Source organism: Vombatus ursinus, unplaced genomic scaffold (assembly GCF_900497805.2).
Source record: "Vombatus ursinus unplaced genomic scaffold, bare-nosed wombat genome assembly UNPS02014176.1, whole genome shotgun sequence".
In the NCBI taxonomy this organism is placed as follows: domain Eukaryota; kingdom Metazoa; phylum Chordata; class Mammalia; order Diprotodontia; family Vombatidae; genus Vombatus; species Vombatus ursinus.
Window position 1 is genome coordinate 844,122 of NW_020953954.1, and position 16,243 is coordinate 860,364.

Genomic DNA, 16,243 nt, shown 5'->3' on the forward strand with positions numbered 1-16,243 from the left:
AGAGAAAGGAGAAAGGGAGGGGGAGGGAGGAGGAGAGGAGAAAGAGAGAGAGGGAGAGGAGGAGAGAAAGGAGAAGGGGGGGGAGGAGAGACAGAGGGAGAGAGATGGTTCTGTTTTCCCAGCCTCATTTTCAGGGAAAGTGCCCAAGGTCACCCACTTAGGTAGTGAGTAGCAGGCCCCAGATGGCATGGAATGCCCACAGCCTGGCTCTGTTCCACGCACGTGGTGGGTGGGTGGGGCCTCCTGGCCCCAGCTCCAGGGGAGAACCCTGGCCCTTGGGTCCTGTGTGGCCAAGCAGAAGTTAGTTGGGGCTCCTTGCCCCCTCCCTGGAGCCTCTGCTGGCAGATGCCTCACCCCCACTCCAGGTGTCTGCATTGGCCTGAGTTTCCTCCTTCTGCTCTCGCAGCAGCCAGGGCTAGGGCTTCCTGAACCAGATCCTGTGACAGCCCTGGGACAGGCCAGGACCAGCGGCCCTGAGCCCTCCTGCATGTCTGCTTGGGAGGGGGCAGCTCAGGCAGGAGCAGGCACACAGTCTCTCATCCCCACTGCCCTAGGCCGGGGCATGGGGGGAGGGGTGCTCTTCTTGGGCCTCTCTCTCACCAGGAAAGGGGTCAGGCCTCCTACATCGGAGGCCCTTTAGCCAGCCTGTCATGCATGAAAGTACCCAAGGAGAATCACAAGTAGTGTTACCCTCATTTTGGAGGTTAGGAAGCTGAGGCCCAGAGAGGGGCAGAATGTGCTGAGAGGTGCGTCTGTGGGCCCCAGGATCAAGGCCTTAGGCATCGCCCTCTGACCTCTTCATCTCACCCCAGGTGAGGCTGGTGCCAACATCATTGAGGTGTCCAAGGAGGCAAGGAAGCGATTCCTGGGGCCACTCCACCCCTCTTTCAACCTGGTAAAGATTATTCGTGGGTGCCTCCTGAAGACACTGCCAGCCGATGCCCACGAGCATGCCAATGGGCGCTTGGGCATCTCCCTGACCCGTGTGTCGGATGGCGAGAACGTGCTTCTGTCCCATTTCAACTCTAGGGAGGAGCTTGTCCAGGTGTGTGTGTGTGTGTGTGTGTGTGTGTGTGTGTGTGCATGAGTATGTGTGTGTGTTTGTGTGAGTGTTATGTGTGAGCATGTGTATGTGAGTATATGTGTGTGTGTGTATGAGTGTGTGTGTGAGTGTATAAGTGTATGTGCATATGTGAGTGTGTGTGTGAGTATGTAAGTATGAGTGTGTGTGTGTGTGTGTGTGTGTGTGTGTGTGTACATGGGACAGCACTAGGGCTGGGGGGGAGCATGCATGTCTCCTACAGGTCGGGGGGGGGGGGGGGGTTTATACATGTGTATACCCACACAGGGCATACCGTGGCGGGGCTTGGCCTGTTTCAGGCCCTCATTCCTGCCTCTGTCTCGCAGGCCAACGTCTGTAGTACCTTTATCCCCGTGTATTGTGGGCTCATCCCACCGACCCTGCAGGGTGTGGTGAGTGCCCTCCCTTCCTGGCTTCTTCTCTGCTCGGCAGGGCAGTGGGAGGGGGCAGGGGCCCACGTTGTATACCACAGACGTCCCTAGGCTGGGGAAGAAGGCTCCTGGGGGCCACCCCCTTCAGCGAATTACACAGTTGTGAGGCCTCCTTTGGGGAAGTTCTGGGGCCAGGTCTGTCTGTCCTCAGCAGCAGCTGCAGATGGTGCGCCTGAGCCAGGGGAGGGCGGGCAGAGGGTCAGATCTGGCCCAGTGGGTAAAAGGCCACCACGCAGAGCTGGCATCAGGGAGAAGTGGTTAATAATAGCCCTGGAGAGGCCAGAAGGAGACAGAGTTGTTCCATGAAGTAGGTCCCAAAGTAGCCTTGTCACGCCACCCCCACCCCCTGAGCCAGCCTCTCCTGGCCTTTAAGGAGGACACGGGCACTGGGGGATGGGCAGACCTTTGGGCTGGGGGCGCTGAGGGGTGGGCAGGCCTGGGCTGGGGAGGGGGCAATCAGAAGACTAATTAGTGGCCCTCGTGCTCATGGCCCGCAGCGTTATGTGGATGGTGGAATTTCGGACAACCTGCCCCTCTATGAGCTGAAGAGCACGATCACTGTGTCCCCTTTCTCAGGGGAGAGTGACATCTGCCCCCAGGACAGCTCTACGAACATCCACGAGCTCCGGGTCACCAACACCAGCATCCAGTTCAACCTTCGAAACCTCTACCGGCTCTCCAAGGCTCTCTTCCCCCCAGAGCCCCTGGTGAGGGCCATCCGCTGGGAAGGGAATGCGCATTGATGGCACGCCTGCTGCATGCCAGACCCGGTCCTAAGCACTTTTGAATTCTAATCTCACAACCATGCTAGGAGGGATGTGTTGCTATTATTCCCATTTTGCAGATGAGGAAACAGAGGCAAAGAGAAGGGAAGTGACTTGCCCAGGGTCACACAGCTAGGAAGTGGCATCTTCCAGATGCCCGGCCTAGTGGCACCATCCAGCTTTCATTAGGAGATTGTATCAGAGCTGATCCTAGAGGGAGCTTAGAGAGTCAGGGAGGCCAGGATGAGGACAGACGCGTTGTTGGCCCAGGAGCAAAGTCCGAGGTGGCACAGACAGAGAGGGCAGGCTGAGTTCAAGGTGCTTCAGGTCAGCTTCTGGCTGGGATGAGCTGTTCTTGAGGCAGGGCAGTTGAGCAGGAGCCTGGAGAGGCAGGCTTGAGGCTGTGGCCGCTGTGCTGGCTGGCTTTGCCTTCCAGACGGAATGCGGAGGCCTTCTTTCCCCGCTTGAACGAGGGGTGCAGAGAAGGGGACGCGTAGGAGAGGCTCAGGGGACTTAACAGCTGCCAGGATGGAGGGTGAGAGTGGCCAGTTGAGGGTGACTCTGAGCGGCCAGCCTGGAGAGTTCCTTCTGTGCTCATGGGATTTGGAGGCCGGGGGAGGGCCATGTTGGACGGGTGGCTCCAAGGAAGGCCGAGAACAGACCATCACACTGCCCGGTGCCCGGCGGTGTCTGACACAGGCGGGGGTTTTGGGAATGAGATACAAGCAGGGACACAGAAAGGGCTTGAGAGCTCCCCCTGAAATCCCAGAGTTGGCTGGCCTGCCTGAGGGTGGATGGGATGGCCCTTTCCCAGAGGCCTCCAGGCCTGAGGTCCCATGGTCTGCTGGTCCAGCTCAGACTCCCTGACCTGGGAAAGCTGGACCTCTTCCAGAGTCTGGAGCCTTCCCCTCCGTTCTCAGCCCAGCCTGGGGGGCCTGAGAGAAACCTTCCAGGGTGGGGGTGGGGTGGGGGGGGGAATCTGTCTTCCCTTGGCTTTCCTCACATCAAAGCCCATAGCGATGGGGTTTGGGGGGAGGGCTCACCAAAAGGACACAGCCAGATTCCAAAATCCACTCTGTCCCTTCCCAACCTGTTCATCCCCCTGTCTCAGGTGCTGAGGGAGATGTGCAAACAGGGATATAGGGATGGCCTTCGCTTTCTGCGGCGGAATGGTGAGTGGAGGCCCCAGACCCCTGAGAGGGGAGACCTGAGCCGAAGGGGCAGCAGGGGGCCCCCAGCTCTAAAACAAGGTTTTTTTCATCTTTGGAAGGGAAAGAAGGGCGTTGTGGAAAGCAGTGGGGGTGGGGGGAACTGGTCCTGATGTAGCATTAGACTGAGGCCTCTGCTGCCCCCTGCTCGAAAAATGGAGAGGTGCACCCCTCCACACGCCCCCCCCCCAAGCTGATGTTGCCTCAACTGCCCAGGTCTCCTGAACCATCCCAACCCACTGCTGGCACTGCCCCCTTCTGGGAAGGCCCCACCCCCAGAGGAGGAGGAGGAGGAAGATGACGGGGAGAAGGAGGAGCCAGCAGTGGCTGAGATGGCAGTGGTCCGAGCCCAGGCCAGGCAGCGCAAGCTGCCCCTGGGGAACAGAGGCCCTGCTGAAGACCATATCCTGGAGCACCTCCCAGCAAGGCTCAATGAAGGTACCCCTGCCTGAGGATCTGGGGAGGGGCAAGGATCCTGGGCTCTGGATTCGGGAGAGGGAGGCCATGGGTGAAAGCTATTCAGGGCTGAGGCCAGTCTCCCGAGAGGTGATTCACCTCCACACAAGGGTCCAAGAGGGATTTGAGCACAGGTCTCTCCTGACTCCAGGGTCAGCTCTCTGGCCACTAACTGCCACTGAAGAGGGGCCGCTGAAGGCCAGTTAGGCTGGAAAAACCTTCTCCCAGGGAGAGCTGCTTAGGGGCTTCAGGCTGGATCACCACAGGTTAGGGGTGACACAGTGGAGATTCCTTTGGCATGGGGTTTGGGGCCGTCTTCCAGTCTGTGACTCTATGACACGAGAACTATATACAAGGAGGAGGTTATTCTGCAGAACAGGGAGTGAGGAGCACACAGACTGAGGCTGGATGTCAGGAAGAGCTTTGAAGCAATGAGAGCCGGTGGCAGATAGCCGATTCCTCTAGGGGTAGCGGGGCATGTGGACAATTCTGACCGGGAATGGCTAGAACCAGAGGCCAGCCTCAGTTACAGCCAATGGTGTGGGGCCGGGCAGATGAGACGAACCCAGACTGTATTAGACCTGAGGCTCGGGTCAATCAGTAAACATTAATTAAGCACCTACTATGTGGCAGGCACAGTGCTAACTAAGCATGGGGGGAAAGGCAGACCTTGTTCTCAAAGAGCTTATAGTCTAATGAGGAAGAAAATGCACAAGATAAAATGAACAGGCCTCAGCCCCAGCCTCATAAGAGGGAGTGAAGAGTGTAGGAGGGCTCCTAGACTATGAGTCTGGTGACTGGGAGGATATCAGGGCCCTGACCGTCATTGATAAGGGAGCTTGGAAGAGGAGGAGAGATCATGAGCTCAGTTTTGGTCATGGTAAGTTCAAGATGTCTATGGTTCATCCTGTTAGAGATGTCAAATATGTAGCTAGAGATGTGAGGAGAGAGGTGAGAGCTGGATACATAGATTGAGATTCCTTGGCATAGAGATGGCCGTTGAATCCATGGGAGCTGATGAGATCACCAGGTGAATCAGTAGAGAGAGAGCAGAGGGCCCAGGACAGACTCCTGAGGGATACCGGGAGATAGAGGAGCACCAGAGAGGGAGGAGGAGAACCAGGAGAGTGTGGGGCCTTGAAAACCTGAGAGAAGAGAGGACCCAGGAGGAGTGAGCAACCAACAGCATCCAAGACTGCAGAGAGGTTGAGGAGAAGGATGGAGAGAAGGCCGCTAATGAGGATGGGTTTGGCCACGAAGAGGCCGTGGGTGACTTTAGTTGAGTGATGAGGTCAAAAGCCAGACTGTGGAGTTAAGAGAGGAAGAAGACGGGAAGTGCAGGCATTGCGCAGGGATGGCCTCAAGGTTGGCTGCAGAAGGGCGGAGAGCCACGGGACAAAAGTTAGCACTGATGGATGGCTCCAGGGAGGGTTCTTTGAGGATGCAGGAACCTCTTGTTTGTAGGAGCAGGGCAGCATCCAGTGCTCAGGGCAGCAGAGGGGCCAGTCTGCTGGAGGAGCTGGGATGGAAGGGCATCACTTGAGCAGGAAGAGGGATCGACTTTCTGAGCTGGGGACAAGCCACCTCATCATGTGAGACTGCAGTGAAGGACAGAGGGGCAGAAGGCAGCTGGGTGATGGGAAATGAGGAGAGGAGGCGGGGGTGGGGGGATGAACAAGCATTTATTTTATTTAAAAAAGTTGATATTTCATTTTTTTCTAATTACATGTAAAAACAATTTTTAACATCCATTTAAAAATTTTTTTTGAGTTTCAAATTCTCTCCCTCCCTCCTTGAGAAGGCAGGCAATTTGATATAGATTATATATGTGTAGGCATGCAAAACATTTCCATATTATCTATGTTGAAAAAGAAAATGCAGATCAAAAACCCCCCCACGAAAGTAAAAAGAAAAAAAAGTATGCTTCAGTCAGCACTCAGACGCCATCAGTTCTTTCCCAGGAGGTGGACAGCATTTTTCATCACGAGTACTTCGAAATTCTCTTGAATGTTTGGAGTGCTGAGAATAGCTAAGGCATTCACAGTTGATCGTTGTTACAATGTTGCTGTTTTTGCTTACAATGTTCTCCTGGATCTGCTCACTTCACTCGGCAGCAGTTCATGTAAGTCTTCCTAGGTTTTTCTGAAATCCACTTGCTCATCATTTCTTATAACACAATAATATTCCATCACAATCATAGGCCACAGCTTCGAACAAGCTTTTTTTAAGTACCTGCTTTGTGTGCCTTGTAGTAAGTGCTTCACAAATGTAATCTCATTTGATCCTCGAGATAGCCCTGCAGAGTAGGTGCTATTATTGTCCCCATTTTACAGCTGAAGAAACTGAGGCAGACAGGTTAATTGATTTGCCCAGGTAGTAAGTGCGTTTGAGCTCCACTCTTCCCAACTCCAGGACCAGTGCTCTATTCGGCGCACCACAAGCTCTCAGTGAACGGCCACCGGTTTTTGGCCACAATATGAGGCAGAGATCTCAGCTGAGAAGGTGGAAGAGTCGCTGGGACAGGGTTGCCTGGGAGTGATGAGGGCCTGGTGGAGGCCATATTCCCTATATCTGGAGTGGACTCAGTGGTTTTCTCCACCTCTGTTCAGCAGCAGAGGTGTATGTGTGTGTGTGTGTGTGTGTAGGAGAGAAGGTGACTCATGGGAGAGAACCCTGGCTGAGGCTTGGCTGGGCAATATCAGCCATACAATAGGGGGTCATCCAGAGAAGAGGACAGTGTAGAGTTTTAAGATGGGGAAAGGCAGGGAGAGTGGCTGGCGCAGGGGAGATGGTTTGGAGGTCACAGTGTGGACAGAGGACAGGGCTCGGGGTTGTAAGGCAGAGGGAGAGACTGTGACCAGGTGAAGGGATTTCAGAGTTTGTGAACATGGGGGTGGTTGCATTGTGGCCGATGGCAAGAGCGGGTCTGCCCTTCTCTCTGTGTATCTGAGGTGGGGTGGAGGAGCAGGAGGGCATCCACTGGTCAGGGAGCTGCCCCCAGGCCCTGGGCCGAGTCACCATGGATGAGCCTGCCTTCCTTTGCCCGGCTTAGAGGGCAGGTGTGGACACACGTGTGCATACGTGTTCACACATGCTCTTCCCTCTCACAGCCCTGTTGGAGGCCTGTGTGGAGCCCAAGGACCTGATGAGCACCCTCTCCAACATGCTCCCTGTCCGACTAGCCACTGCCATGATGGTGCCCTACATCCTGCCCCTGGAGAGTGCCGTGTCCTTTACCATTCGGTGAGTGAACCCAGCCAGCTGCTGCCCAGCCTGGGGTGTAAGGACAGACGGGGAGAGGAGGGAGCCCAGGCCCTGACGCTCCACCAGCCCCGCCTTGCCCAGGGAGAAAACAGGCCTACAACACCTCGGCTCATGGCAAAATGGCGCACATTCCAGGGGGGAGGGTTGGTGATCTGGGAAGCTCAGGCTTCCTGGAGGAGGCGGCTGTGAAGGATTGGAAGGGATGGCAGTGGGGAGCAGGGAAGGGAGATTTATAAGCCAAGCTGGGGAGGTGAGAAGAAACCAGTGTGTGTGTGTGTGTGTGTGTGTGTGTGTGTGTGCACGTGCGTGTGTGTATGTGTGTGTGTGTGTGTGTGTGTGTGTGTGTGTGGTGCATGAATGAAGGGAGAGAAGACTGGAGGATGGGGTTGAGGGAGGGGAGTGAAGGGGTCAGGCTTGTATTTGAGGAATATTAGTTTGACTTGTGTGTTATGGATGGCGCCCCCAGGGTCAGAGGGCAGCTCCAGCTTCCTCCCTAGGGTCAGAGGGCAGCTCTAGCCGCCCCCCCCCAGGGGGCAGGGAGGCCACTGACCCCCTTAGGAAGCTTTTTTTTTTTTGCTAGGAAATGGGGTTAAGTGACTTGCCCAGGGTCACACAGCTAGTGAGCGTGTCAAGTGTCTGAGGCCGAATTTGAACTCAGGTCCTCCTGACTTCAGGGCTAGTGCTCTATCCACTGCGCCACCTAGCTGCCCCTGTAGGAAGCTTTTTTTGTTATAGTTCAGGAGAAAGTCTGAGGGTGGGATGGGAGTGGGGACATTATGGAGACAAATTACAGACCTTGAACTGGTAGGAAATAGCGTCCGATTGGGGGGCGGGGCGGTGCAGTGAGGGGAGAGAGTCCAGGATGATTCCTTGGTTGGGAACCTGGGTGGTCTCAGCAGGAATGGGGAGGAAGGAAAGTCGGGCTCTGCCTTGGGCCCCTGGGGGGTGGGATTCAGTAAGGCCTCGATGTTGGCCTGGAGTTCAGGGCAGGGGTGCAGAATCATCTGGGTAGAGCAGGGAAGGCGGCAGCCACAGAAGTAGTTAGACTCATGACGGAGGAAGAGAATGTCAGAAGAGGCTTGAGGGCTGAGGACCCTTGTGGCTACAAGAGGGGAGAGGGAGCTAGGCAGCCAGCTGGAGGGCTGGGGTGTGTGAGGGGAGGGGCCCGGTGGGGACTGTGGAAGCAGGGCGACCGGGGGAGGGGGCCGCCTGGGCCTGCCTTCCCACCATCCCCCTACCCCATCTGCAGCCTGCTGGAGTGGCTCCCCGACGTGCCAGAGGACATTCGGTGGATGAAAGAGCAGACAGGAAGCATCTGCCAGTACCTGATGATGAGAGCCAAGAGGAAGCTGGGTGGCCACTTTTGTACCAGGTACTTGTGAGCTGGGGTCTCTGCTGGGTCTCCGACCTCTGGCTGGCTCAGAGAGACTCAAGGGACAGCTCTAGCCTCCCCCCCAGGGTCAGAGGGCAGCTCCAGCCTCCCCTCCCCCTCAGGGTCAGAGGGCAGCTCCAGCCTCCTCCCCCAGGGTCAGAGGGTAGCTCCAGCCTCCCCACCCAGGTCAGAGGGCAGCTCTAGCCTCCCCCCCAGGGTCAGAGACAAACTCCAGCCTCCCTTCCTCCCCCCAGGGTCAGGCAGCAGCCTTCTCCTCTTCTGCTCCCCCAGGGTCAGAGGGCAGCTCTAGCCTCTCTGCCCCCAGGGTCAGGGGCCAGCCTCTTTCTTTTCCCCTGCCCCCTATGACACTTCCTTGACCTTGTCTTCCAGGTTCACTGACCCCCTGGAGCTGCGTCGGGCACACTCTCTGCCCTCAGTGCCTGTGTCCTTTTACGGAGACGCCTTGCCCCGCTGGATGCGAAACAATTTGTCCTTGGGGGACGCGGTGGCCAAATGGGAGGAGTGCCAGCGGCAGCTCCTGCTGGGGCTCTTCTGTACCAATGTGGCCTTTCCCCCAGATGCCCTCCGAATGAAGCCTCCCCCCTCGGGGCCCCCTGCTCTCCCCCACCACTGAGAGCCCTGGGCTCTCCCTCCCCCTGGGGCTCAGTACCAGGCCTCCCCCTTTGCAGAGGGCCTGGGTCTAAGTCTCCCTCAGACAGTAATTACACGTCCTGGGCCTAGTCCTCGGGCTTGGTGCTTCTAGATGGGAGGGGGCTGCAGGGTCGAGGGGGTTAGGGTTGATGAGCAGAGTACACTTGGCTGAAGCACGGGGGGATGACTCCACAGATGTGCCAGCAGTGACCCCTCTAGGAGCACATTCCATCGGTGCCCCTCCCCCTCTCTTTGAGTCCAAGGGGTGGGGCCTGCCACGTGACTGGCTCCTCCCCCCCCCCCCCCCCCCCCCCCGGCGCCCCGGGGGGGGGCCCCCCCCCCCCCCCCCCCCCCCCCCCCCCCCCCCCCCCCCCGCCGGCCTCGACTCCGAACCAGGAACATTCCCTACCCAGAGTGGGCTGAGTCCAGGGGCTTCCTGAGTACTGGAGGGCTGCTGTTTGGGAGCAGGAACCACAGGGTGGGGGCTGTGCCTTATTTTCCCTGCCTTTACCTCCTGGCCTCAGGCAGCTTTTTGGAGCTTTAGGCCCTCTGAATAAGCAGAAGCAAGAGTGCCTGGTGTCTGGCCCTGCCTGGGGGAGGGTGGCTGGACCTTGGGAGGAGCGGTCAGACTGTTTTGCGGGCTGGGGTGAATATATGCCCACCCCTCCAGAAGCAGTATTACCCCTGCTTGTGCCTACTCCCTGCATTTGACTGAAGAATGTATGCAGAATTATTTATTTTGGTGACAGTAGGTGTAACAATAAAGGCTGGAGCTCAGGCCTGCTGCCTCATTCCTGGCCCCAGGGCACGACCTGGCTTCAGATCCTGCTTTGGCTCCTTCCTAGTTACTGGCCCTTGGGCAAAGAAGTCCCACACAGTCTCAGACTGGCAGGGGTCAGAGGCCTGGAACCCAGCTTGCAGCTGCCTCAGAATCCCCTGGAGGCACAGCCTGGGAGCTTTGCAGGTTGGCAGCAGCAACCCCTGATCACGCCCCCTTCCCCCGTTGCTCTTAGTTCTGGGGTCAGTGTGGATTGCCCACTCGTTCTCAGGCTGGTCCAAGGAAACAGCGTTTTGCCCAGTAACGCGGGTTTGGGCCGGCAGAGGTGAACAGGGAGGACGTTGTAAGCGCCCGCCGTGTTTGAGCACGAAGGGGAGGGCCAGGAGACAGGCCAAGGGTGAGAGAGATGGGCTCGGGATGCCGGGCGGATTACCCTAGAAGCAACGGGCAGCCAGTGCCCAGACCCGTGCTTTGGGAAGGTTGGTTTCCTGGCGAGGCACGGCTGGCCAGCTGGAGCACTTGGTGGTTACCGTGTGTTCACCACTGGGGAGAAAAGAGCAAGAAAAGAGAATCCCTGTCTTCAGGGAACTCCTAGGAGGGGGTGGGGGTGGTCCAAGTGGCTGGCAGTAGAGATGGCCTATCAGAGTCCAGGCTTGGGTCAGGGGCAGAGCTCCAGTCTCAGGTAGGGGAGTCTGGATCATGGATGCCTGAGTGGAGTGAAAAGTTGTCTTCGAAGGGAAGGGTACAAGAGGGAAGAAGTCGCTGCTCGGGGGCTGTGGTGGTGGGGAGAGGCTGTGTCAGCAGAGAGAAGGGGAGGGTGGCGAGGGACTGGCCGTGGAAGAGGAGGAGGAGGGAATGGGGAGACTCCAGGCGCCCTTGTGATGGACGTAGCGGGGCCCTACCCAGAAATGGAGAGCGTTGGAGGGAAGACGCTGACTTCTTGGGGATGTGATGAGTTGGAGATGCCAACTCGAAGTGCCTAGCAGACGTCGGGCGATCTCCTCATCTGGGTCAGACAGTGACGGTCACCCAGGGCAGAGCCGAAGCAAGTGCCCAAATTTAGGTGGGGGCGCTGAATGGCGAGCCCAGGAAGGAGGAGGAGCTCACCAGGTGGGGGACCAGTCAGTCCGAAGGCAGAGGGCCCGGTTTGAGCAAGTGTCTCCGATGCCCTGGAGAAGGGGACTCGAGGGGAATAGGAGGGAAAAGAAGAGGAGATGCCCGTTCTGCGAGCAGAGAGAAGCATCCACCAGAGACTCCCTCCTTCAGCTCCAGTACGACATCTGTCAAGGCTTCTTCAGACCTTCCACCGGCTCTGAAACCTCTCTGGCATCCAGTGTTGGGCTGGGGAAGGCCCAGATGTCCTGGGGGAACGCGCCAAGGCAACTGCTCCTCAAAGGGCTCCTTCATGAACTCTTCTGGGTCCAGGCTGACTTTGGTGGACTTCTCTGGGCCTCAGTTTTCTCATCTGTAAGATGAAGGAGCCAGACACAGTATATCTTGTGAATGGTCCTTCCAGAAGCTCAGTGACCTCCCTTCCCAGCAGAGGCAGTCATGGGGAGCTGAGGGGCAAGGATCTTACCCCATGCTCCCCAGGGCAGCCTCAAGTAAGGACAATGAGGGCCAACCTACCTTACTCCACCCCTTTCTGGGAACAGTAGAGGCGGGAGAGATGGAGCTGAGTTGCCCCAGCTCAGAGGGAGGGTGCTTTGTTTTCCTGGGTCAGCCCAGAGCTCAGCCCCTCCACCCCCACCCCAGGCCTCCTGCAGAGAAGAGGGCTGGATCTGAGGGGGGGGGGGCTTCCACTTACCCCCCCCCCCAGGGGTGATCTGAAGCCGCCGGGGGGCCTCCCCCCCCCCCCCCCGCCCCCCCCCCCCCCCCATGGCCCCAGGCCCTTGGAGGGTTTCCTACAATAACGGTATCAGAGACAGTAGACTGGGAGAGCCTGCTGGGCCAGTACCAGGCCTCCTTGTGTGTGTCCCTAGAGGCGGGTGCCTGTGGGGCAAGGGGCCAAACCTGAACCTTTCTGGTTCAACCTGATCCATTTCAAGCCCTCCCCCCATTCCTCCCCATACACACACTCCAGATCAGAGACCTGGGCCAGTCCGGAGAGAATCAGCCTGGAGGACAGCTCCTCTGGATCAGCCCCTGGTGTTCTTGGCTTGCAGGTGGGGACACTGAAGCAGGGTGGGGGGTGGAGGTTGGACAACCTGGGTAGGACCCCGTGCTTGGGGCAGACCAGTCCCTGGCAGGTTCAGCCTGCCCCAGCTCTTCCACTGTCCAGGATGACTCCTGGGGCCTCCAGAGAGACCTGGGCCTGGCTGAGTACTAGGGCCAAGGAGCAAACGGGGGAACCCTCAGGCTAGGCCCCTCCTCTGTTCTTCTCCTTTACCTTTAGTTGACTGTGGCTTTGCTGAGCCCCCAGAGACTTAACACCCTGGGCTTCTGGGTTTGGGGGATAGCCCAGGTGGGGTCAGGACCCTATACTGTCTCCTCAGGACACCGCCCCAACCCAGACTGAGCCAGTCGGAAAAGGCCACCCTCAGCAAAGCTCAGGAATCTAGGCCCCTAAGTGAAGCCTCAAAGAGATGCCAAGGGAAGGGTGGGCACATTCTCACACACTGATGCATACACACACACACACACACACAGGTCTACGCCAATGATGTGGGACCTTCCCAGCTCTAAGTCCTGATGAAGGTGTGTGTATGTGTTAGGGCGAGGCGCAGGATCTGCTCCCACAGACACACACAGGAGTCTCCCCCTTCACTTTTACTGATCACCTCTGCCCTGCCCCCCAGGGAGCACAGTGGCCTTGGAGGACACCCACGGCCACAGTGACGAGCTGTACTTGAGCGGGGCAGCCAGAGGGCTAGGGGTCGGGGCCATGCCCCTCTCGCTTTTGGGGGGACGCTTGTCTCTCCCACAGACAGCTGAGTGTCCCCAGCAAGCTGCCTGCCCCCCAGTGCCCCGCCCCCAGCCAGCCCAACAGGCCGAACAGCGGGGGGCGGGGCGGGCCCCAGGATTTCCGTGACTCTGTCTCCCTCCTCCCGGGCTCTCCCGGCTCGCTGTCTTTCTTTCATTACACTGCTGCGGTTTCTCGGTCCCGGTCCAGGGTTCCCGGGCCGATCTGCTCCCAGTCCCAGGCCGGTGGCCTGGCGGGAAAAGGGTTATGGGGCTGGGCCCGGCCCCTCTCTGCCCCCTCCCCCTTTCCGGGAGGAGCCGCCCTGCTGCCTGCCCTGCCCTCCTGGCCTGGGGCCGCAGGTGCGGGCGCGGCTCCCAGGTAAGACCCGAGGCGGGCAGCGGGGCTCCACTCCTAGGGAGGCCGGGTGAGGGGGCACCCCTCAGCCTTTGGGAGCTCCGCCCTTTCCCCCCACCCCACCCAATCTCTGCCCGCCGCTTGGTCCCTGGCCTCCCGGCCGGGCTCCCGACTCCTGCCGTGCAAGTCCCAGGGGTGGAGACGGAGCTCGGAGAGGGACCCGACGGCAGGGACTTAGATGCCGGACGCAGCAGGAAGACACGGGGCGGCAGGCCCGGAGAGGGGCACAGTCAGGGAGGTAGGACGCAGGGCGGAGAAGTGGGGGCAGACCCCAACTCCCTCCACACACACCCCGCCCTCACCCCCCACCCCGAGGTGGGGCAGCTCTTCATTCCAGAGGGGCACGGCAGGGGCCGAGCTGGAGATCTCTAGCTGGGCCGAGGTGCCTCACCAGGCTAACAGGCTTTGGGTTCCGTTGCTGCCCACCCAGGCCTGTCACCACCCTCCCGTCGGGCAGATGGCAGTGACTTCAGGTGACCTCCAGCCCTACCTCTTCTCTCCCCCCACCCAGGCCATCCAAACAGGGGGGAAAGGGGCTGAGGCTGGGCAGCAGCCAGTAGACAGGACACCCTACCTCAGTTTCCCCCTTTTGAATTCCTGCCCTTACCTGGGGCCTGGTGGCCTGGCCAGGGCCTCTGCCCCTTCCCCTTGTGGAATGCAAGCAAGGAGATCCTTCTCCCTTCCTCTCTTTGCCCCCTCTCCCCTCCCACACGCAGTGACAGGTGCAGACCGAAGCCTTAGGGTGGGGCCGAAAAGCACCTGAGGTGTCCTGCCTGTGGGGAGAGGAAGAGGTAGATACCTGCTCCAGGGATCCCTCACTTGCTCTGAGGGAAACCTGGAGGGCAGAGGGAAATGGAGTCACCAACTGGGGTCACACCGTTGGCCTTGGCAGGATTGGGGAGGGGAGTCAAAGGCTTAGGGACCTGGTCTGGAAGGCTGAGGCTGGCAGTGCCAGGGGCTAGCCCCCTCAGCTCCCCTCCTGCCTCCTCCCTCAGCGAAGGCTCTGGGCCTTTGGGCTGAGATTTGAGCTGGGGAAGGAGGCCGGAGGTGAGTCACAGGGGCCCCTCCCCCCACCCCGGACCCAGAGTGGGGGAGGCGGGAGGCAATGGCCAGATAGAATTACTACTGGCCTGCCTGCCTGCCAGATTGAGGCCCCCCTCTTTGCCTTGCAAATGGCTGCAACACTACTGGAATGGGGTGGGGGGAGAAGACTGAGGGATGCTAGAGGTGCTAGGGAGCTGAGCACAGATGTCCCCTGGAGTGGGGGTGGGGGCTGGCACATGCTTTCCCCCAGGGCAGGGCCCAGTGTTCTCTGTCCTTGGGGAGGTCCTGGTACTAAAGCGATTAGATCACCATGTGAACAGCCCCTCCCTGTTGGCCCAAGGTGCCCTGGCCAGGCTCCTTAACCCTTTCCTCACTTTGTGTATGGGGGGAGATGGGCATTCTGCAGCACTGACGGACACCTTTGCCAGCTTGCCAGGTCAGTGGGCCTGGGAGCTGGAACACCTGGATTTCTGACACTTAGTGTGGCCTTGAGGGAGGGGCTGAGAGTAGTTTCAGGCCTTCCCAGCCAATGGAATGGGAGGCTCTGCTCATACCCTGCCAGCAGGGCCTGTGGGTCAGTCAGTCAGTCAATCAATTAGGGTTTCTGGAGCACATGTTCAGTGCCCAGGCCTTTGCTGTGGGAAGAGAGCCGGATGCCTAGGGCCCCAGGGAAGGCCAGCTCCTGGGCTGTTTCCTTGATGATGTTCAGTGGAAAGGCCCAGCCCTCCCTCCCTTCATTCCTTCCATCCTTCCTCCTCTCCCCCTCTCCCCTTTCTTCCTCCCTTTTTCTCCATTCTTTCTCCTCCCCTTCTTTGTCTACTTCCATTTTCTCCTTTCCCCTCCTCTCTCTCTCTTTCTCTCTCTCTCTCATTCTCTCTCTCTGTCTCTGTCTTTCTCATTCTTTCTCTCTCTGTCTCTCTCATTCTATCTCTCTGTGTCTCTGTCTCACTATCTCTCTCATTCTCTGTGTCTCTCTCATTCTCTCTCTCTGTCTCTCTCTTTCTCTCTGTCTCTCTCATTCTCTCCCTGTGTCTGTGTCTCTGTCTCTCTCTCCTCTCTCTGTCTCTCTCTCATTCTCTCTCTGTCTCTCATTCTCTCTCCCTCTGTCTCTCTCTCTCTCATTCTCTCTTTCTCTGTGTCTGTCTCTGTCTCTCTCTTTCTCTCTGTCTCTCTCTCTCCTTTCTCTCTCTCTTCTTCTCTCTCTCTCCTCTCTTTCTCTCTGTCTCTCATTCTCTCTTTCCCCTCCTCTCTCTCTCTCCTCTCTCTCTCTTTCTCTACCTCTCTCTCTTTCTCTCTTCCCTCTCTGTCTCTCTTTCTCTCTCTCTCATTCTCTCTCTCCTCTCTTTCTCTCTGTCTCTCTCCTCTCTCTGTCTCTCTCTCATTCTCTCTCTCTCTCTCTGTCTCTCTCTCTTTCTCTCTCGCTCCTCTCTCTTTCTCTTTGTCTCTCTCTCTCCTCTCTCTGTCTCTCATTCTCTCTCTCTCCTCTCTTTCTCTCTTCCCCCTCTCTCTCTGTCTCTCTCTCATTCTCTCTCTCTGTCTCTATCTCTCTGTCTTTCTCTCTCATTCTTTCTCTTTCTGTCTCTCTCATTCTATCTCTCTGTGTCTCTGTCTCCCTATCTCTCTCATTCTCTCTCTGTGTCTCTCTCATTCTCTCTCTCTCTCTCTCTCTCCTTCTCTCTCTCCTCTCTTTCTCTCTTCCCCCTCTCTGTCTCTCTCTCTTTCTCTCCCTCTCTCATTCTCTCCCTCTCTGTGTCTGTGTCTCTGTCTCTCTCTTTCTCTCTGTCTCTCTCTCTCCTCTCTCTGTCTCTCTCATTCTCTCTCTCTGTCTCTTATTCTCTCTCTCTCTGTCTCTCATTCTCTCTTTCTCTCTCTCATTCT

At 58.0% G+C, this 16,243-nt stretch overlaps 2 protein-coding genes across 7 annotated transcripts in view; both read left to right on the forward strand.

Moving 5' to 3' along the window:
• Positions 1-9,536, forward strand: part of PNPLA2 (patatin like phospholipase domain containing 2) — a 15,228-nt gene extending 5,692 nt beyond the window's left edge. For all 3 annotated transcript variants that reach the window (XM_027860156.1, XM_027860155.1, XM_027860157.1), the window contains exons 2-9: positions 813-1,045; positions 1,408-1,473; positions 2,010-2,219; positions 3,388-3,448; positions 3,701-3,922; positions 7,051-7,183; positions 8,454-8,576; positions 8,967-9,536. In XM_027860156.1, coding sequence (XP_027715957.1) covers positions 813-1,045; positions 1,408-1,473; positions 2,010-2,219; positions 3,388-3,448; positions 3,701-3,922; positions 7,051-7,183; positions 8,454-8,576; positions 8,967-9,210 — 1,292 coding nt within the window. In that variant the 3' untranslated portion in view covers positions 9,211-9,536. The remainder of the gene's footprint in view (positions 1-812; positions 1,046-1,407; positions 1,474-2,009; positions 2,220-3,387; positions 3,449-3,700; positions 3,923-7,050; positions 7,184-8,453; positions 8,577-8,966) is intronic.
• Positions 9,537-12,046: 2,510 nt separating this feature from the next.
• CRACR2B (calcium release activated channel regulator 2B) overlaps positions 12,047-16,243 on the forward strand; it is a 16,231-nt gene continuing 12,034 nt past the window's right edge. For 2 of the 4 annotated variants that reach the window (XM_027860160.1, XM_027860162.1), the window contains exon 1: positions 12,055-12,170. The gene's annotated coding sequence lies outside the window, so the exon portion shown is untranslated. Of the gene's footprint in view, positions 12,171-13,309; positions 13,560-16,243 lie in introns of those variants that run through there. The other 2 variants (XM_027860163.1, XM_027860161.1) reach the window with 2 other exon arrangements.